This window comes from Epinephelus moara, chromosome 1 (assembly GCF_006386435.1).
Source record: "Epinephelus moara isolate mb chromosome 1, YSFRI_EMoa_1.0, whole genome shotgun sequence".
Classification (NCBI taxonomy): Eukaryota; Metazoa; Chordata; class Actinopteri; order Perciformes; family Serranidae; genus Epinephelus; species Epinephelus moara.
The window spans coordinates 20,530,189-20,551,417 of record NC_065506.1 but is presented as its reverse complement, the minus strand read 5'-3'; the positions used below and the strand labels follow the sequence as shown (position 1 = coordinate 20,551,417).

General features: G+C 40.7%; 1 protein-coding gene across 1 annotated transcript in view; it reads right to left on the bottom strand.

Moving 5' to 3' along the window:
• Positions 1-999: 999 nt before the first annotated feature.
• ush2a (Usher syndrome 2A (autosomal recessive, mild)) overlaps positions 1,000-21,229 on the bottom strand; it is a 256,530-nt gene continuing 236,300 nt past the window's right edge. Inside the window, exons 78-95 of the mRNA XM_050054481.1 lie at positions 20,591-20,932; positions 20,075-20,436; positions 19,572-19,941; positions 19,022-19,303; positions 18,724-18,893; positions 15,464-15,794; positions 9,535-9,741; positions 9,245-9,337; positions 8,627-8,772; positions 8,359-8,477; positions 7,898-7,996; positions 7,620-7,796; positions 6,049-6,132; positions 5,620-5,761; positions 5,315-5,402; positions 4,279-4,344; positions 3,164-3,364; positions 1,000-2,479 (exon numbers count right to left, since the gene is read on the bottom strand). Coding sequence (XP_049910438.1) covers positions 2,390-2,479; positions 3,164-3,364; positions 4,279-4,344; positions 5,315-5,402; positions 5,620-5,761; positions 6,049-6,132; positions 7,620-7,796; positions 7,898-7,996; positions 8,359-8,477; positions 8,627-8,772; positions 9,245-9,337; positions 9,535-9,741; positions 15,464-15,794; positions 18,724-18,893; positions 19,022-19,303; positions 19,572-19,941; positions 20,075-20,436; positions 20,591-20,932 — 3,369 coding nt within the window. The 3' untranslated portion in view covers positions 1,000-2,389. The remainder of the gene's footprint in view (positions 2,480-3,163; positions 3,365-4,278; positions 4,345-5,314; positions 5,403-5,619; positions 5,762-6,048; positions 6,133-7,619; positions 7,797-7,897; positions 7,997-8,358; positions 8,478-8,626; positions 8,773-9,244; positions 9,338-9,534; positions 9,742-15,463; positions 15,795-18,723; positions 18,894-19,021; positions 19,304-19,571; positions 19,942-20,074; positions 20,437-20,590; positions 20,933-21,229) is intronic.

Below are 21,229 nucleotides of genomic sequence, written 5' to 3'. Positions count from 1 at the left end.
ATGTGTTAATATTTCAACTAAGGCCCCGTTTCTACCGAGCAGTTCAGTTCAGTTCAGTACGCTTTTTTTCCGTTCTGTGAAAAGTTATGGATGGTACCAATGGAACCGTTCTGTACCGTCCCCATCTTTGGTCCCCCCTCTGTTGGGGTACCTAGCACACAGATCTGGTGCTAAAAGGTGGAGCTGTGAACACTGCAGTCTGTTGATTGGTCAATAGCAGACAGTCACTCTGCTCAGGGCTGAGTTGTGGCTGGTTTTGAGGCTCATGTAACCACTGTTCATACCATGGAGAGTTTTACGTATATTCACGATGAAAATAAAAGGATATTTTGCTGCCTCTTGCAGCAGCTGCAGTCTGAGGAAAAAACAACTTAATTCACTGGGCTAACTGCCGGCGACTTTTAAGGTGGAACGTTCACTTGTTATGTTACTCAGTGTATAAGCTGACAACGTGAATCCATCAGCACACCTTAAATTAACTGTGACAACTTTGACCATTATTTTAGTTTTTATATGACATACACTTTTAATAATGAGTGGATCTTCAAGCGTTTAAAAACATATTAATTTCGACTGCATTATGTGAACTGCATATATCCCAATCCTCACTCCAGAGGATTGTTCCTGTGGTTTACAGCAGAACCCCTGAGTTTGTCTGAGAAGGCCTACATGCAACAAGCCCGCTATTTCTAAATATCCCATGGAGAGAGAGAGACTCTCACTGCAGCCTGTTTATTTTGTTATGAAAGTGTCGGCATGCAACCTCGGTCTGTGGCAATAAACGAGGTGCAGACTGATAAAGGAGGAAATACAGTGAGTGCTGGACGGAGCAGCAAGTGACAACAACTCCGCCCACATGAAAGAGTACTGTTTGTAGTGGAAACACTAGGGTCTAGGTACCATGTCTGAAGTTTCAAGTGAAGAAAATATAAGAACACCAGTGGAAAAGAACATTTTCTTGACCATTATTTATAATTTCTCAGAAAAACACAAACATTAATCAATGGATCATCTATAAATAAGACTTTTTTTTATACAACAACCTTAAATAATACTGCCAGTGTAAAAAAAAAATAAAGAAAAGGTTTTATAACAATACAGTAGGCTTTGATTTTGTACACAAAAACCCATCAACGTTATACAGAAATTCAACATCTTGTCACAGTAAATACTGTTTCTATCCCAATCTAGGCCCAATCTGTGGAATCAAAATATAAACAATGTTGTACTCCTGCAAAAACACCAACACAGGACATAGCTGAGATTATTTTCATTCTTAAACTGATTGCTGTCCAGATAAAACAAATCAGGCCACAGGCAAACAACACTGAGTCTGGATTTCACTGACAGCTAAACTATGAAATCAAACCCAGGCATGTCCAGTTCCTTTTAAATTTAAATCACAGTAAACCGTACGTCAACATCTGATATGATTTAAAAAATAATAATATTAATAATAAAAAATCTCAGATTGGGCTTTCAAGTTACATCACATAATCACAACAATCAGACGGCACATCTGTGATTCCCAGCCACATTTAACACATTAATAAAAAACAGTTGGCATTTTTTTGTCTTAAAACTAACACCAAGGCCATGTGTCGTACTATAACTACAGGACTGCTGCTGCTGATCATGTGTGAGCATACTAGGCACAACTTCTTGTTGAAGCGGGGGGGTGACTCAAGTCTTTGAGGAAACAAACCTACTTTAGCTGATCTGCTTTTTAAAAAAAAACAAAAAAACAAAACCTAAACTACTAACAGTTGGCAAGCAGAGATGGTTCTTAATCACAGCAGGATTTGAGATATAATTTACAGTATAATTACAATCCACAGAGAAACATTTAAGTTATGCAGCCAATTTACTGCAGCTGCGCCTCACAGCCTACACAACCACAGCTGACAGGGTCCATATCTGAACTGAACTCATGGATGTTGGATCCCTGCCTCTACTCAAGTTAAGACTAATAGTCTCTACAGGGAGTCACACATGCAGCTCTGTAAAATGAGACGACACCTGTTTTAAAATAGTTTAAGATGAATGTTGCAGTAAAACAACCATTATTACCCTCTTCCTCTCAGGTCTTTGCACTGTACAGTGTACAGTGCATTTTGGACGTAATCAAAATGAGATGATAAGGAATCACTGTTCATCATAGTGAACAATATTTCATTTACAGTATCACAGTTTACAGTTTCAAGACCTCCTTAATCACATTTCAAGCTTTGTAAATTGTTTAGATAACTTTTAATACTTTCAAGTCCTGTTAGAAGACCTGTCTGTCCTCAGCTAACACCAAACACCAGGTATGAATGTTTTACTGTCCTGGTTTGAGACCATGTCTGAGTTGCGACTGTGATACCTGATCAGACGTACAGTAAGGATCTTATAGATGAGTGTCAGTGAACATGGTGTGCTCCTTTTTCACAGATTTTAAGGCCTTGATTGCGTCCACAAACTCATCTTCCTCCACGTACTGAAAGAGAAAACACACGAGGTCACAAATGAGGTCTTAAATATTTAAAGAGGTGGCGACAGTTACGGTATGTACTGTAAGCCCAGTGAGAGGAAAGCACAGGTGACACCAGTGTTACTGAGTTAAGGGACATGACAACTCCTTAAAAAGTAATTTCTTTTACAAAGTTACCAGCAAATGATGATAATGACGCACATTATGTGTGTGCACAATATAGTTTGCTTCCGATGCTGCCATTATGCTAAATCAATGTTATCAAGATAATAATAAAATACTTCTTACTAAGCTTTGTTTCTTGTTTTTATTTCTTAGATATATAATTCAAGGTATTCCTTTTGACACACTTGTTGTTTTTGTTTATATGTATTGCTGTCTTTGTCTTTTGGTGTCTTTGACAGACACTGAAAACCACTGAGTTTGCATTAATCAACAAAGGTCAGCTAATGTCAGGCAATTTAGGACAGCCTGCTTCCAAAACAGGATCTTTCACTTTATGGCCAATATCCCCCACACATGATTTCTCTGACCCTCCTAAATGACCTTTTGACCCTATAGTATATGTGTGGTGGTCCTGGTCTTCCTGTTAGGGCTGTTTCTAAGGTCTATCAGTGCTGTAATCACTTAACTCTAAAGTAAATCCTAACATAAATTACAGTAATTCAACAAACATATATCCGTCCTCACCAATCCAGAATCATGTCCCAGTGGGTTGTCCCAGCTTCCTTCCTCCATCATCAGTGACTTCCTGTCAATCAGCTGACTGACGCTGCGGTGCAGGGAATGCTGGGAGTAGGCCTGACCGAGGTCTGTTTGGCTGGGAACCCGCAGGACAGACATGGGGCTGAACCGTGAGCTGCTGCCGACTATCTTGGTGTCTGTCAGACCCTAAAATGTAGATATTCTCAAAGTCAGATGGTGATTCAAAAGATACCATATTACAGTTTATATTAATGCAAAATGTTTTTTAATGCATGCTGTAGTTTTTATTTGAATTATGTTATGCATTACACTGCCTTACTAAGTCGTAGTGTAAGATATACACAATCGTCTCTATGGTGCATGGGATAAAACATGCAAAAATGTTTTTTCCTTTAATTGCAACTTTATCCAAGAAGAGTTTCTTCAACCCAGAACCCAGAAGTAAAAACAACACCCATTAAACATTTTCACCAAATAAAAATGTTGTTTTAAAGGTCAAAGCCCATTGTATCCCATAATAGCCCATTGTAGCCCATAATATCAACAATCAACAGGGGGCAGTGCTCAGCAAGGATTGGCCCTTTGTTTCACACAGGAGTGGTGGAGTAAAAATCTTATTTTTAAGATGTGCTCAAGAATCAACAAAAACACAGCAGACACACACTTGATACCAGTTTTGCTTGAGCCATAAAACAAAGGACAGGACTGAGATACATTATGACACCGTTTTCATTGTCAGATGAAGTCGTATGAACTCTGGCTTCAAGGTTGCTGCTGTAAACTTTAGATATATCACATGATTTTATTTGTTGCATACTAAGTCAACACTGTATTTAAGGACACACTGACAAACTGCACAACATGCCTTACCGTTATAATAATTCATCTTACCACACACACACAAAGCATGCATACACACAAAACAGACATGCGTAGAGGGGCACCCACACAACGTCACAGTCCCGTACCTCCGTGTACACAGTGTAGCTTTTAAGTATAACGTTGCTGATCTCAACACAGTCTGCTACAGTGTCAAACTGCAGGGGGACAATAAAATACACATTTAGGGCTTTGAATGTAAATATAGAAAATAGTCTTACTGTGGGATGGTCAGGGAGGAGCACAGAGCTGGAGTGATGTTTAGAGCACAACTCAGGACAGGGCCTCTGAGAGACACAGAGAGAGAGACAGAGAGAGAAGATGGAGACAACAGTGTAGGAATGAAGGAAGGGAGTCGGAGAAGACAGATATAAAAAAGGAAAAATAGAGCAAGATTGATCAACAGAGAATGGAAAGGGGCAAAAATAAAGAGAATTAAATCAATTTTTAAAAAGAATTATGTGTGAGGAAATCAAATAGAGGAGTAGTAAGAGTGGAATGTGGCTAATTTGGTTCAAGTAGCATTGTTATTGAAAGTTACTGGTAATGGGTGATTGGAGATTTTGAGGGCTGATGACTGTATTTGGAACAAACTTAAATATATCAGATGAAATGTTGCTGTTTCCAAGATGCTTTTGTTGAGGAAAAACAGCAGGATTTGATCCTAAAGACACAACCTACACTTACTTGTAGATGAAAGAAAGACTTTATGTCAGCGTTTGATTTATGTGAAAAGATATAAAAAAAAAATCCAACTCTGGTTCCACAGATTTTTACTGGGCAACAATGTGATGTCAGTCCTTGTTAACTTGAGCTTTAACAAGAATGCAAACATGTAGGAGCAGGTTTCATCATCTGCACAGCTGCACATACTAAACCAGGTTTTCAGTAGCTGGTAACAGTCACCGAAAATAATTCCTATTCCAAGAACAGCTCTCCAGTAACAGTGGTTGTTTCAGCCCCCTCTGGTGGACCAAAGATTCAGACACAGCTGCTCTTACAAAGACAGACTTTTCTAAAATGTTTAAAATCTGCAGGAAAAAGAGTTTTGATTCAGCCAGTGAGTTAAAAAAAAATCAGACAAAACACAAGTGAAACAGTCTTGTTTCCCTTCAGTAATATCTCTCCTGACTTTTCTTCTGCTTCAATCTCTTTTTAATCCTAACCACCACTCTCTGTCTCTCTTTCTATCTTTTCCCCTTTCAACCATCTTGTCATTCTCTCTCCCCGAGCGTCTTGTTTCTCTGCTCCTCTCACCATGTACGTCTCTCCCCCAGCCTTCCTGGTCTTCTGAAGCATGACCAGCGGGGGGCGCTCTCGGGCTGATGGATTCTTCCTCAGGGCTCTAGAGGAGAGGAAAAAACAATCATTCACACCCTTTTTGTTTTTGTTCTTGTGATTAAACTGTGTTCAAACATACAGTGTGTTGTGTTTCATAATTTGTGCTCTTTTTTATATACCACTGCAGTTTTATATCAATAACTGCAGAGCACCTGAGGAGAAGGAATTATTTTGTTTTCATGCCTTAAACCATTGACATGCTACATACTACATTAGACTACCTCTGTAACACTAGGCCCAGCAGTATGGCCAGCAGGAATAGACCCAGCAGGGCTAACAACAAGATGAACCACAGCTCGGAGTAAACTGGTGTTGCTGACATGCTGACGCCCTCTTTATCCCCGTCTTCAGGCTCCAGAGGATCTGCAGACAGAGAAATAAATAACTTACTGGTTAAACTATATGTTTAATTCTATGTACTCTCTGTGTATCTCTTGTATTTATCTTTAATTTACCTAATTCTGCCTATGTATTGTATATGACCTGACAACATGTTATAATGTAATATAATGCTAATTAAGTTTTACTGAATTACAGTGAGGAAGAGGATGTGAAAGACAGATGCAAAGATTCTGATTTGATTTTACACTATGACTGATTCCAGCAGAATGTGGTGTGTGTGTATGTGTGTGTGGGTGTGTGTGTGTTACCTAGGCCTGTGGCGGGGCTATATCTGATGGTTGGAGTACTGGCACTGCCACTGTTTGTGGTACAAGTCACCTGAAATGACAGAGCTAAGAGCAGAGGGAGAGAGGAAGAGACAAAAGGTAAAGAAAGAAAATAGAGCAAAACAATAAAGTGTTGATTTGTTACGTAGAGATGTCTCTAAATTGGACTTTCAGCCTTTGATAAGGCTGCTAATATACACAAAATAAATGAGTTGAGATGCATTCATACATAGATACAAAGACACTTCCTTTGGAAAGGAGGAAAGAAAACGTACATTGGTGGTTACAATTGTCAAAAAAGTCCTGACAGTCAGATTATTCTGGATGCTTCTCCTGACTCTCTCTATCCACAACTACAGCTCATTCTGTCATGACGACTTGCAATTCTCTGAAATATTCCCCTCACTTTGGAACATCCCCTTAATCAAAGGCTGATCCTCATTACAAACTTGACAGCTAATAAAATATGTTCTTATGCCTTAAAGAATTACATTTGTAAACTATTCTTGTTCGGATAGAGGGGTGGGGCAAAGTGTTAGGGCTACATGGCCCTCCAAACGTAGGTTTTTCAGAGGCACACTTAAAAGTGTCAAGAGAAGTCATCAGCAAGATGGCTGCTAAAGCAAGAAAAGAAAACCACAAATGTATTTTCTTCATAAATTAAGGTTTACATTTTATGATAACCATCATATTATCTTAGCACATTTTTTATAACAAGCACAACAAAAGAAATGACTAGTATAGTAGCTAGCTAACACTAATGCATTGTTACATATTGTTATTGCTGATGTGTGCATGACGGTGCCGCATTTTGACATATTTCCATGTTGCATTCCCCACCCATTTGACAGCATATGACACACAAAATTTAACTTAAGTCCAGCAGTGAAGTTGCTGCTCTTGTTTACACACCTAATATCAATGGAGACTGGCAGGGTAGGAGCACACGTTAGTAACATGATTTTTTTTTCTTTATTAATCCCCCTGAGAGGAAATTCAATTTTACAGAGCTCCATTAGTGGTCTGGTAATGAAACTGTGTTCTTTTTTTTATTTGATGACTTGTTTGACCAAATGATAGCGTGAAACTTAAGATGTGAATGAATTGCAAGTGTCTTGGCAACTGTAAGAGCCTGTCTGTAGCCAACGTAAGAGAAATCACCACTACAGAAGACGGCACATTTGCACTTGTCGCATCTGTTTACGTAAACGCCAGCATACCAACAACGTATCAGTATCTTGAAGGGTTTTCTAACTAGTACCCCCTGTAATTCTGGGAAGGGGTACAAATAGGAAATGGGATTGGGTCCAAGTATAGCATGTATTTTTTATTCTAATATTCAACAGCAGTCTATCAACACATCATGTTTAATTTTGTTTAAAGTCACACTGCCTGCCAAAGTGTGCATTTATCTAAATGCACCTGCTTATTGTATGTCTGTAGAGGCAGACATTACTCCTAAAATGTGTGAAGTTATCTGCTACCACCTTGCATAAATTAGTAAGTGTTTAGTGTGTGTGTGTGTGTGTGTGTGTGTGTGTGTGTGGTCTCACTTTTCTGCGAGGTGCGTGGAATATGGAGAAAGCTGTAGAAGCCAGTGTAGACCCTCAGCTGGCTCTCTGTCACACTATACTCCTTCAGGTACCCGTTGAGGGAGAAGGAGCCCGTCCAGTCCAGCCAAATAACTGTCAGGTTGCTGCCCACTGAGAAAGGAGACACATACTGGGGGGCTGGAAGGACGCAGACAGAGGGGACAACAGAGACTGTGATGTGTTTTCATGGTTTTCATGACTGGTTAGCTTGTGAGGGATTTGATACATTTTTGTTTCACCTTCGCTGAGTGTGGTCACAGTAGTCCAGTTGGAGGCAGTGCTGCCCATGTTGTTGAAGCAGGCAGCTCTCAGCTGATAGGTGGAGTAGGGTTGGAGACCTGCACAGAGTAGTTCAGTTGTTTTTTTCCCCCCACACAAAACACAGACAGACAACACACTGTGCATCTACCTGTCCAGGTCCTTATAATTAGCTGCTATCCTTGTGTGAGGAAGGCTTGCAGTTTATCTCAGTCTTTCTTGCAAGTGCTTGCTTAGTATTTAAATATCTCCCAGTTTTGTATGATCAGTGTGTCACTCACTGCTGGAAATTCTGAACTTAACTGCTTTGTACTTTTGTTAACATCGTTCCTCTGTCTTATTCTAATTTGGTATTAATGCAAATATAATTTTCACTGTAAAGCGTGTCAGGACATGTTATGCATTTTAAAAATATCTTGATTTGACATAATCACATAAGCACCTGTCACATTGTGGCTCCACCTTTTACCGAAGAAACAGATTTCTACTGCTCCTTCAGCACAAGGGAGAGGTACAGGCTGGGGGGGCTGTGGGCAAGGTGATCTGAGATGAAGCTCGCAGCTGGAAACAGAGAGTAAGTGAGTGAGAGTGACAGTATGGTACGTGCATCTGTTCGTGCAGTCCGTCTCACTCATTAATGAAATCTGAGTGCAAACAGTTTTCTCATTGATAATACATTGAATAATGTGCACTTTTGTTTTACCACTCACCTCTCAATGATTCCATTAGGTGCCAGAGGCTCGTCCCACTCCAGCTGAACTGAGCGGGAGGTCAGGGTGACGGGGCGCGGAGAAGGCTGGTGGGCTGGGGGGGCAGCTAGGGTGTGGAGTTCGCTCAGTGGACCCTGGGTACAGCACTGTGGAATGTTCAAAACCGACAGTTTAAGGATTTGTAGTATTTCAGAGTGTATGAGTACACTGTCCTCTCAGAGGATTCATAGAATAATTAAATGCACAATATGTAAACACTGAGTTCAGGGACTTGTTTTGCAATTTAAAGTATAATTTAAGTATTTTAGAGTAATCAGAATTATTTAAGGCAAGCAGAAAAAAAAACAGCGTGAACCAGCTAATGCAACATCCTGTAAATTGCCCTGCCAAACAATATGTCTCCAAATCAGTGATGACATTTAAACTGGTGACCATCTTTTCTTTACAAGAAGTATTTCAAAGCAAACCTAAATGGATTATCCTCCGATCAATTTACTATATCTGAAAATGATTCCCTGTGCTATTTTGGAACTAGGAGACCAGATAATAACCAGACCGAATCTCTGATCTAACTTTCATGACAGAGTCTAGCTGTTATGTTCTAGTGGTACATAATACCTGATAACAAGTGCAGGCCTCCACTCCTACCCAGTACTGTGTGTAAGGACGCAAACCATGGAGTGTCTGCTGATGGGATGTACCCTCTGAGAGCTAGTGGAAGAGAAAAGTATAACACTGAGATATGTTTAAAGTGGGCATATGATTGAGAAGCAAATATTGGATGGGTCAAAATGAGGAAGAAAAACAGGAGAGAGAGGGAATGAGACTAAGCGATCAGAGAAAAGGGAAGAAGACAGTATATAAATCCAACTGAGAAAATGAGTACAAGTTATTAATTAGTGCGTCACCAGAGTGTGGTTGTTGTGGTTCACTGAGAACACTCTGTAAAGGCTGACAATCCCATTGGGTCGGGCTGGGGGATGGATGTCCACTACTGCTGAGGTTGCCGAAACACGCAGGAAAACAGGCGTGCCTACACCCTCGGGTGGGGCAGGTCCTGTTCTCCCATTGGCCCACGGACTGGCAGAACGACCCGCTGAATTCACTGCCCACACCTGTCGGTCAAAACCACGTTACTCAATAATATTATGAAATTTAATTCACATATACAACTGCTGGTGAATAACAGAGGGAGCGTCTGAGACAAAGTTAGATCCAGACATAAACTTTTTTTCTCACGTCATTAGGGTTTTAGATGCATTTTATTAACTCTTAATGATGCAAGCTTCTCTTAATTACCCAGTACTCACCAGACCACCAAAAGGATATAAGTCAATTCATTGGATCATCCATCAAAACCACCATCAGCACTGAGAGCAAAACCTTTTCAACATGCAACCCAACACTGACATATCTGCATGACAATTACTTTTCACCTTCATCAAGGAGTTATTCACACACACACACACACACACACACGCACACACGCACACACACACACACACACACACACACACACACACACACACACACACACACACAGAGTAATCTTATTTGTGTGCTTGTGTTGGGTATAATTAGAGGGTGTACACAGCACAGGGTCAGGCAGGGTGGAGATTTGCATGTGTAAGTCATCTGTAGCCTGTCAGAAGTAGTGCAGAAGGCAGATGGATGGGTCTGAGCTTTACTGTTGAAAGTGTGTGTTTGTGTGTGTGTGACGCCATGTTTGTAGCTGCGATGGCGAGTTTTGTGCGTGTATGCTTGTGCATGCAAGTGTGTTAAGAGTTGAATTAACCTCAATAATAGTCAATTAGGCTGTGATCAATCAGACTGATTGATCTAAGTGACAGCACAGATGGACTGAGATGGGAGAGGGGAAATAAGAACGGAAGATGGAGAGAGTGGGAATTGGGAGGAGGAGAAGGAGGACAGGAAGAAGGGTGGACAAGGCACAAAGAGAGGAAGCAGGAGCTCAAACAGAGGAACCTGGACAAAAATTTAAGCTGTGCCGTTTTAATTTCATGGATCCAAATGTACTGTAGGGATTGTGATAGCTTCTGCAGATAAGATTGTTTTTTCTCAGTATTTGTAGGAGTTGCATCATTGTGTGCACGCAAATGTATCCAGATATGAGTAACCGAATGCAACCTTTATAGCCACTTATTAAAATCACTTCACACAAACACAACATTTTAGTGTCTAATCCATTAAACTCAAAAAGGGGCAGACACATCTGTCCCTGAATGCTTATTTGGGCTACTGTGTATTAATATTTCTGTCTGGACTAGCTTCCTCTCAGAGAAATCGACCTAGACTCATCCACTTGCCCATCAAACTGTCTGTTGCTTTTAAAGGGGATGAGAGGAGCTGATGTGATTGGTCATTATTATGGCCCACACCAACTCCACCAGCTCGTACTGCACTTTTCCTGCTGATAATGTATCCAACCTGTTCCGTTCTGTAGCAGTGCATTCAGACTGATAGCAGTCTGTGAGAAAAAGACTGCAAGGGTCTATGTTGTTGTAGGCTGTGTTAGCTGTATGGTGCTGGTAAGAGGAAAGAAGAAATATAAATCAGGAAGTCCTGTTTGAAGGTTTACCACACACAGCATTCGTTCTTTTTTTTTTTTTTTTGTGAGGCAGGATTTTAAAACTCCATAGTAGTCACAGTTGAAATAATTTTCTCGTCCATCTCAATGCCTTTAACTATAGTGGCAAAATTAATCCAGTCTTATGAAAACACATTGTAATGTATTCTATCAGGTGAAGATGCTTGTATGTATGTCATCTGTCAGTGCAAAGTGTAAAGCTGAGGTAAATTTGACCCTGGATCAACTCGATGCACTATTATTGTACTGAAAATGTCCTAAAGCAGCAGCTCAGTACATGACCAGTGTGCTATGTGTTTTAGATGTACTCTACAAGTGTAGGAGAGCTCAAAAAGTGCAGTTCAGTGAAAGGACTTGTCTGAGATCAAAAGCTTGGATAATAAATCACTAATAACATGAGACCGCAATTAAACCTCAGCTGGGAGAATTTTGGATATTGGTTACTCATAAAATTATAATATTTAGAGGAATTGCCACAACACTACATATCAGTCATTTGTGAAAAGGAAATTCCAAGAGAATTAAAAAGAGATGGAATGACAAATTAAAGAGAAAAGCTTTTAGAAAACATACAAACAAATGTATGAAAAGATGGTAAATGTCAATGTCAAGAGTAGGTTTAAGTTTACAGACTACACAATTTAACAGTACAACCAAATCGCCAGAATAAATGTTGGCAGTGTATGTTTCTGCAAACCACAAATATGTTATATATGAACATTTCATTTTTAGCAGGTATGTTAAAACTTCATGTTTCTTTGCATTTCATTTTTATGTTGTGAAAATGCTGTGGTTAACATCATATTTTGCCTTAAATACCCAGTTTGGTTGCTACAAACATGGCTAAACAAGTCCCAACCTCTTGTTAAAAAAGTCCCGCTTTTGTTACTACATACACAGCTGTCCCTAACTATCTTTAAAAAATATCTGCTTGTGTTGTTTGTTGATCCCAAACAGACAGTTCATGTTTGCTGCTTGGTAGCCATCTCACCAGATGTCACACCATCCACCATCCCCTCCTCCTCCTGATGAGAAACTACACTCATACACACCTAATCTGAACAATGCAGCTTTAGATATGTTGATATGATACACATGACACTTAGGAATGTGACATATCCGTGGTTTGCAAAAACGTAGAATGCCAACATTTTATTCTGGCCTCTGGGCTGTGCGGCAAGTCCTTCAACTTTTTACTGTGTTTATATATCATCAACCTTTTGGGCCACTGTTGTGCAGTGGATGAAGAATGGTAGGAGAAATGACAGGAGGAAGAATGAAGGAGAGGACAGCAGCCTGCGTTGAGAGGTGAAAAAGATGGGTGAAGGGACAGCAGAAAGAGGGTACATTAGGTAAAGGGTAGCCGAAAATGAAAAGATGCCCAAATAGTGTTTATTGTAGGTAGGTATGAAACAACTGACGACTAAAAAGATAAATACACACATTTGACTGTCATTAAAGCTATGCTTGACTATACTGTTGGATTTAAGTATCTAACAAAATAATGGCTGTGCTATACTTTGTTTTTAACTTGCCATTGGCTAAACCTTGTACATTTAACACGACTGTGATGTCAATAAATCCGAATTGTTCCTGCCTATAAATAAATAGTAAGTCATGTAAACACTATTTACCATGACGTGAATTGTTATGACCTGTCAAGCTACCTAAATGCATGTTTATTTGTCATCCCTGTGTTACCTGTTTTGTTTTGGTAACCATAAAACCATCTTGTTTCAGATCCCACGTCCTGTCAAGTTTCTCTCCTGGGTGATTACTTGCCCCCTCACTTACTTGTGAGTGTGTTATTGACCATTCTTGCCTTTTGACCACCTTTTTTGCCTGTCAATTAGATACTTTTTCCTATGTTAATGATCCCCTGTGTACCGACCTGAGCCTGATTGAAGATCCTGAACTTTTATCTGAGTCTGTCTGCTTTGTGAGTCCTTCTCCAGTTTGTGGTTGACAATGAATAACATATAGAGGGAATGGCTTCCAAAAAAACTAAGTGAATTGAGTTTTGATTTATTTTGTATGTGTCTGTTATGCTGGCATGTTAGGTTATTATGCCAACAATGTCTTCATTGTACCTTTTATCGTGTCATTAAATGTGATCAACAAGCTATTGTTGTTATTGTAATCCCATTTGCAGCACCATATTAAACAGAGCCTTTAGAAAGAATGCAACATGTCTGAGTAAACAGAAAAAATGCATCTGCATCAGGTGAAAGAAAGTTTTCTATTACATATGTAGTTGCTACGCAGGAACTGCAGCTTGACTGACTTGTTGATTAAAGAGTTTCAATTCCATTTGCTCCTGCCGTCGTATAAAATTATAAGTGCAGCAGTGAAACATTTCTACCCAGCAACAACCATGTTCTTCCCCTAGTAGCAACACAGTTAAAAGCCCCCCCATGACGCAAGGCTTTTGGGCTTGATTAAGAAGTTTGTGCCACATAGACAGAACAGAGAGAAAAAGTTCAAAACTAAAGTCAGTCCAGATCACCTTGCCCTTGATCCAATGCTAAAAGGTAGAACTCATCTCCACGTCCTTATATCATCTACAGACTTTTTACGGCTTTCTCTCATCTCTTGTACGCTCTTCTCCTATTGGGCCGTGATTTGGCTTATTAGACACAAAATAAAAATATACCCGGTTAGCTGCCATGGCAGCAAATGAGCCGCCATGGCAACAAACGACTTCAGGAAGCTACCAGCCAGTATTTGAGCATTTTTATTGGACGGTTTAACTGCGGACTCGATTCGAGCACTCTGATAGGCCGACGGAGCTTCTTGGCGGGTGCATCTACTTGAGGTGAAGGGGCTAAGTTGTGTGAAAGTGGGCAGTAATTAAAACCAAGCATAAAGCTGTCAATAGGAGCTTATGACCCAGTGTAATTAGCCTAATATGATTTCTCTCTCTGCACTGTGGTGTGCTAAACCGAACTGACTTATCGTCCTTGTGTACGCCTGAAACACAGAGAGAAAGGATGAGAGCCAGATAGGTACACAGACAGATTAACAGCTAAATAAAAATAAAGCCGGGCAGATAGATAAAAAGACACACAGGTGGGTAGGTAAGAGGACAGACTGACAGATTATTAGGCCGACAGTAAGAAAATGTAACTCAAGAGAAATGGCACGTCGAATAACTTCAAATGAATATCCAAAAATTTATACCGTTTCTTCACTTCTCTGTCGCTGATGCACACACACTCACAAATGTTTACATGGACACACAAACACAGAGTCCATGCATCCCAATCCCCCGCTGACAAATTCTCAGGGGACGTGTAGCGGTCACCATTAAAAGGTCTTTCCAATACAAGCTCTGTTACCAAGGGGGCTAACAGTTAATTCGATTGGCTGGCTGGTAATCAGGAAGTGGTGTGCTCTGAGGGCCCAGTGATTAATGGCTCTGTTGCCCGCCCGTCATCTCCAAAAGCTCCACCCTCCCTCCCTCCTCCTGTCATAAATTAGGACCCTCGTAAATAAAGACGGCACCACAATCAGGCAAACTCAATCAATTACGCAGGTTCTCTGGCCTCAGCTCGTATGTCTGACAGGCAGGAATGCTAATGTTATTGTTGCTTCCAAAGGGCTAGCCTGTCAATTAGCGTACAGACATACAGCACAACAGCATGAATATGGACCCCACCATTTAACACCTGTCTGATTACATGGCTTGTGTGTTAGTGTGTGTGTATGCCTGTGTACGTTGGTATGTATGGACAGACTGGATCAGCTGAGGTGTGTGAGACCAGACTTTTGGAAAACACTTCATTGTGAAACATCACATCAGATCTCAACTCCAAATGAGTTTTAGAGATCACAATAAAACAATGTTTCGACATTCAACACAGAGGATAAGAAGTTATCATATTGCTGTATATGCGAAACCCATTTGTACATTTTGTGTTCAATATTTTCTGTAATTCTTATATCCTTTAAAAATACATTATTACATTTGTTTGTCAAAAATAAATCAAATTAAAACTCATGCCAACTTGCTGAAGCTCTGTGGTTCCCGGGCAATGTTAATTTATTCTTTTAAGTACAAATTAAAAAGATGTATCATAAAATCCAGGTCCTGTGCTACTCTTATTTCAGCGATAACTGAAGGATCAGTGGAATTTTACCAGGAACAACCAGTCAGCATCTGCCTAAATTCTCCTTTCTAAACAAACACACACTTATAATTGCACTGTATTAGAGTTAGAGTATTGTACCTGGTATTTGTATACAGTATACGGCTGGAGCGCTTCGTCTTTGCAAGTTGTAGAGATGTTCCTGTAGACGAGCTCTGCTGCATCACTTCTGTGGGCATCAGTGGTATGGTCCAGTTGGCGGTACACCTCGTAATTAAGGACTCTACCATTTGGCTGAGCTGGAGGGGACCAGGTGAGTAGAAAGGTGGTCTGAAGGCCTGTGTGTGTGTCAGGCTGGAGGTCTAACAGTGGTGCTGTTTGTCCAGCAGGGGGAGCCTCCAGAGTGAGCACAGATGACCAGTCACTGGAGGAGCAGCCCAGCGCTGTGCAAGCCTCCACCCTCACTTCATACCTACACACACATAAAGGAACATGTTTTTAAATGCAGAAATTAGAAACCCTTGTGGGAAAGAAACACATGCAATGTTAAATACTTAAAATACATCAAACATTTTTGGCAACAATAGACGGTGACACCAGTGTACTGCGAGTACAGCTTGCATGAGACTTAAATTTGCAAAACATTTACTGACAATGAACCAAATACAAATCAAATATACATATATATATATATATACAAATCCGTAAAGTGTTTGGAGTGTTTAGATGATGAGGTGACTAAATGACTATTAAATCTCCCAAAGTTTGTCAACAGCATTTAAATTAGGGGTTATATTTGTACAAAACAGAGCCTTATTAAGCACTTAAATGATGCACAAATTTATTTGGTCAAAAACAGAATTACAGCCTGGCACGTGGAGCAGTCATCAAGTCAGAAAGCACATAATTAAAAGCATATTTGAAACGATATCTGTCTCAACCAAGTGTACACTGAGCCTTAGCAGACTACAAAACTACTACTACTAACTAATTCAGAAGCACTGCTGTTTTCTTTTTTAAAGGGAGAACAAAAGAATATGATTAAGAGGAGTAAGGGGAGAAAAAGAGAGAGGAGGTGATGAAGATGAGTTGGATAGAACAGATAGAAGGTCATCAGGGGGAGGGGGAGAGATCTTTAGATGATAAGGCTGATGAGCTTTTATTATCTGAATCTTATCAGCACATACACCCACTCACACATACACAACCACACATTCAAGCACACTTGTAGGAATTGACCCACATGACTGCACATGCATATGCACCCTCACACACACGGACATACACACATTTACAGTCTTCGGTCTACTCTGATGTCTGGTTCCCAGAGAGTGTGACAGATGCATGGCCACTACTTCAACATTGACTCCCTTTCTATGTCTCACTTTGAAACACCACAGTCTCAACCATGTCATTTTGACAGCTTGCTTGAGAGGTTGTTTTTCACCAAATCAAGATATTTGCATTTTGACAGGTGCATTAGTATCCTAATTTCAGGAATATAGCATTTGACTTATTTGCTCAGCCTGTAGGTTTCTTCTGACAGAAGACTTTATTGGGGCAAAACAGCAGAGTACAAACTGCACAGTGATGTTGTGCCTCTGTTTATGGTTGCAACATTATTTTCCGTGTGGAAGTAAAAAATACAAGCTAGTGAGAGAAAATATAAATCGTTTTTCTTTTTCCAGTGTTTAAGTCTGTCATAAGTCTGAGAAAATATGTATTAAAACATCATTGGTCACTTTTTGAGCCCTCTTTTCTTCTCTCTTCTTTTGCCGTTTTAAAACCAGTAATAATACAAGTTCAAACCTGTGTATATGAGTTCACTTTAAATTGAATCACCTTAAAGGATATATTAAATTTCACCATCTATTTTGAAAGAGTGCATTGAATAATAGTTTGATTTAAGAAAATGATGGTTACAGATTGACCGAAATGAGAATCAAATGAACCTAGCTCTGGTATTAACAGCACATCTGTCATGGAGATGTGGTGGTTTGTAAAGAGGCTACTGGAGTGTTATTTTTTTGGTTGTTTTTTTGTTCCCTTCTTATCTGGTATTCCTCCCCATATTTTCTTATTAGACTTGGAAAAAGGAAACTGTTTTGTTCCTCTTTTTTCTTGACGTTTTTAGGCAAATCAGTTTAAAGGGATAGTGCACCCAAAAATGAAAATTCAGCCATTGTCTACTCACCCATATGCCGAGGGAGGCTCAGGTGAAGTTTTAGAGTCCTCACATCCTTTGCGGAGATCCAAGGGGAGAGGGGGTAGCAACACAACTCCACCTAATGGAGGCTTACGGCGCCCCAGATTCAAATGTCCAAAAACACAGAATTGAAACCACAAAATATCTCCATACTGCTCGTCCGTAGTGATCCAAGTGTCCTGAAGCCCCAACATAAAAAGTTGTTTGGAAAAACGTCATTTGAGCCTCCATTAGGTGGAGTTGTGTTGCTACCCACTCTCCCCTTGGATCTCCGCAAGTGATGTGAGGACCCACTCTCCCCTTGGATCTCCGCAAGTGATGTGAGGACTCTTCACCTGAGCCTCCCTCAGCATATGGGTGAGTACATAATGGCTGAATTTTAATTTTTGGGTGCACTATCCCTTTAAAGCTGACACTGTCACTGTATTCACCCAGCACTAAATGGTAGAGATAATCTATAATAAAAAAAATCATATTCCTCTGCCTACTCTATTGCCTTGTTGGGCTTCTATAGTAGGTCTAACACAGCTGTCAATCATGTCAGTCACTATTCAGGAACTGCAGTCAAACTGTCAAACTAGGCAGCACTGATCAAATATGAATCAAGATTTTGTTACTGCATTGCCTCAAATGTTTTCAGAAAACTATTTTAGTGTACCATTTCGCTCTAAAATGAGAAAGTTGGTTCAGCCAGTGGGCGGTGCTTTATACTTCAGTTTTCGAACATGGCAACTGAGACATAAACAATGTTATTTTATAGCTAAACAGTACACTAAAACATGTTTCTGAATAGAGTTAAAGAGAGAAATAGATAATGCAGTAACAGAATCTTGTCAGCTGTGTTAGAAACCCTTTGGCTCTGATTGGTTGTTTTTGTGCACCACGGCAGATTCTAGCGAATGCCATTAGAAGCAGTAGGAAGAGGAGGCTAATTTTGTTTTTCACAGATCTGACTTATATACTTTCAGAATATTGTAACAGTATCAGCAAACATAAAAAACTTACTTTCATGAAAGTCACCAACTGTAGCTTTAATAAAAATGTAAAATCTTCAACCTTTAGCTTTGTAATAAGAAAAAAACAAACAACAAAACACGACATATTCTTCCTACTTATACATGCACCTTACATTGCATCCATACACTGCGTCATAAAACATAAATGTTGACTGTAGTGAAAATCTGCTTTAACTGACCTGTGGTAAGGAGCCAGCCCACTCAGAGTGCTGTGTCGCTCAGAGAAGTCACCGTCCTCTGGAGTGAACACAGTGCTGGTGGTGCTGAGCTGGACTGGATCTCTCTGATACACAGTGTAACTCACAATGTCTCCATTAGGACGGGCTGGAGTACTCCACTCTATTCTCAACTGGAAAGACAAACAACATACAACATTAAATTTTTAAACATTTGAAGATACTAGGAAGGTAAAATCGCAGCAATAGTAATGACATGACTCAGCTGTTATTTATATGGACTGGATAGATGGATACTTACCTGGGTTGGTCCCAGAGGTGTCAGTGTGGGGAGACCAACACCAGAAGGAGCAGATGTGTGAGTCTTTGCTGTGGCTGCTGCACTGCTCACTGTCCCTTTGCTGTTGTTTGACCGCACAACGTAGCTGTATTCTACACTTGGCAATAGTGTGAAGTCATGGTAATGAGTCTCTGTGCCAACATAGATAACTTCACCATCTCTGCGGAGCTCATATCCTGTAATGATGCCATTAGGATGCTCTGGTGGCCTCCAGCTAACTTCCACTGACTCTGGGCCAGTCACCTTCAAAGGAAAGGTAACAAAATTATAATAAAAAACAAATGTGTATGCTTTGTATCACATGTACAATTTCACATCAGTGTTCAGTTCTAATTGCTGAGTAATCAGTGATGATGCAAATTTTGTGTAAAAGGATAAGTTCTATTGAACTGAAATGATCTTGGATGAGTGGTGAAATCCTTTGATCCCTTCTGGACTGAAATCTACAGATTAAAGTATTGCACACAGTGTAACAGAGATTTGACTAGAAGTCCAAAATAGACAAACACACCTTCAGAATTGGGGCAGCCAGGCCAGTGGGAGGAGCCTCCCCTGTCACGGCAGACATTGAGGCGCTGGCGGTGCACCCACCGCTGGTACAAGCTAAAAGGACCAGATGATATGACGTGTGTGGCTCCAGACCTGACAACACTGTATTGAGGTTCCTCCCACGATAAGTTTCTTCGTCGTTCAGTTTCAGGACATATTCAGTCACCTCTCCATTCTGTGTCAGCGGTTTACTCCACGAAATGTTTATACTACTGGATGTGATGCTGTCGGCTGTGGGAGCTTCCACTGTGGCAGGTGGGGCCTCTAGAGTTGTGATGTTTGTATGAGGGCTGGTGATGCATCCCTCAGACGTGCAGGCTATAACTGAGTAGCTGCAGAAAAGAATAGATTAGAATGAAAGTTTAATTTTCTCTATCAAAAAACATTACAGGGAAAACCAGGGAAACCTTCAGGTTAGTTAATTTCAGACAATAACATAGCATGAGAATAAAAGGCAAGCTGTACCTGTATGTTGAGAACGGCAGGAGGTCTTCGTCTGTGTAGTGGAGGACAGTAGGGTCAAAACTAAATGAGAAACTGACATTGTTTCTTTGAATCCTGTAGGACTGAAGTATCCCATTGGGTTCCAAAGGAGGAGTCCAGGACACCAACATCTCACTGGGCCGGCCTTGTAGGTGACTCACTGTTGGGGGAGCTAGACCACGAGGAGGGGCCTGTCTGGTTGTCACAGACACCCAGGGGCTTTGGGTGTGTCCAGCAGGGTTGTGAGTCTGGACACTGAACTCGTACTGTGTCCAGGGACGCAGACCAGTCACTGTATACGAGAGGGTGTCACCATTTTGTGGGGATGATTCTCTGAACAGCACCTGTTGAAGACAGTTGTGGATGATTAAGATGAGTTGTATATGGATATTGATGGCACCTGGGTATTCTATCAGGCCAAATAACAAATGGTCAGATTGACCATGAACTTCGAAATCACTTCCCTATAACTTCAGAGATGTGTCTTTAGTTACCTACCTTTCCCTTTGCAATATCCTCTTCATTACTTCTTTCTCTTCCCACTTCCTCTAGACTTCTCCCGAGTAAGAAATACTCTCCAATTGGCCCGTTGGGCTGGGAGGGAGGGCCCCAGGTAAGTGAAACACGGTCTGGGCCAATGGAGAGAGGCCTGGGTGGGGGCTGGGAAACAGGTGGAGCTGCTGCTGTGGTGACATGCTGAGGCGGGGTGCGTGTGCAGCCTGCTAAGGTGCAAGCTTCAAGAGTCAAAGTATACATGGTCCATGGCTCCAAACGGCGAAACAGGAAGTTGCGTGATAGTCCGCTGAATTCCAGGTTCCCCTCACTGTACAAGTTGTACATCTGGAAAGGAAGAGACGGAAAGCAGGCAAAGAAAAGAAAAGTATGTAGTGCAGTGAGCGAGAAGGAGACAAAGAGAAAGTTATTGTAGGTGGGTTGAAGTAGAGCATAGAGGGAACAGAGGAGGGGCAAAGATGCCAAGCAGGTGAGAGAGAAGAAGACATCAAAGTAAAGACAAATTTCATACTGTAATTATGTGATAATGGTGCAGGTGCAGGTTTTATTGGTGTGAACATATAAGTATCAGAATACATGTAAAGTGCCTCCATGAATACGTGAATAAGTTGCTGAATTACATGC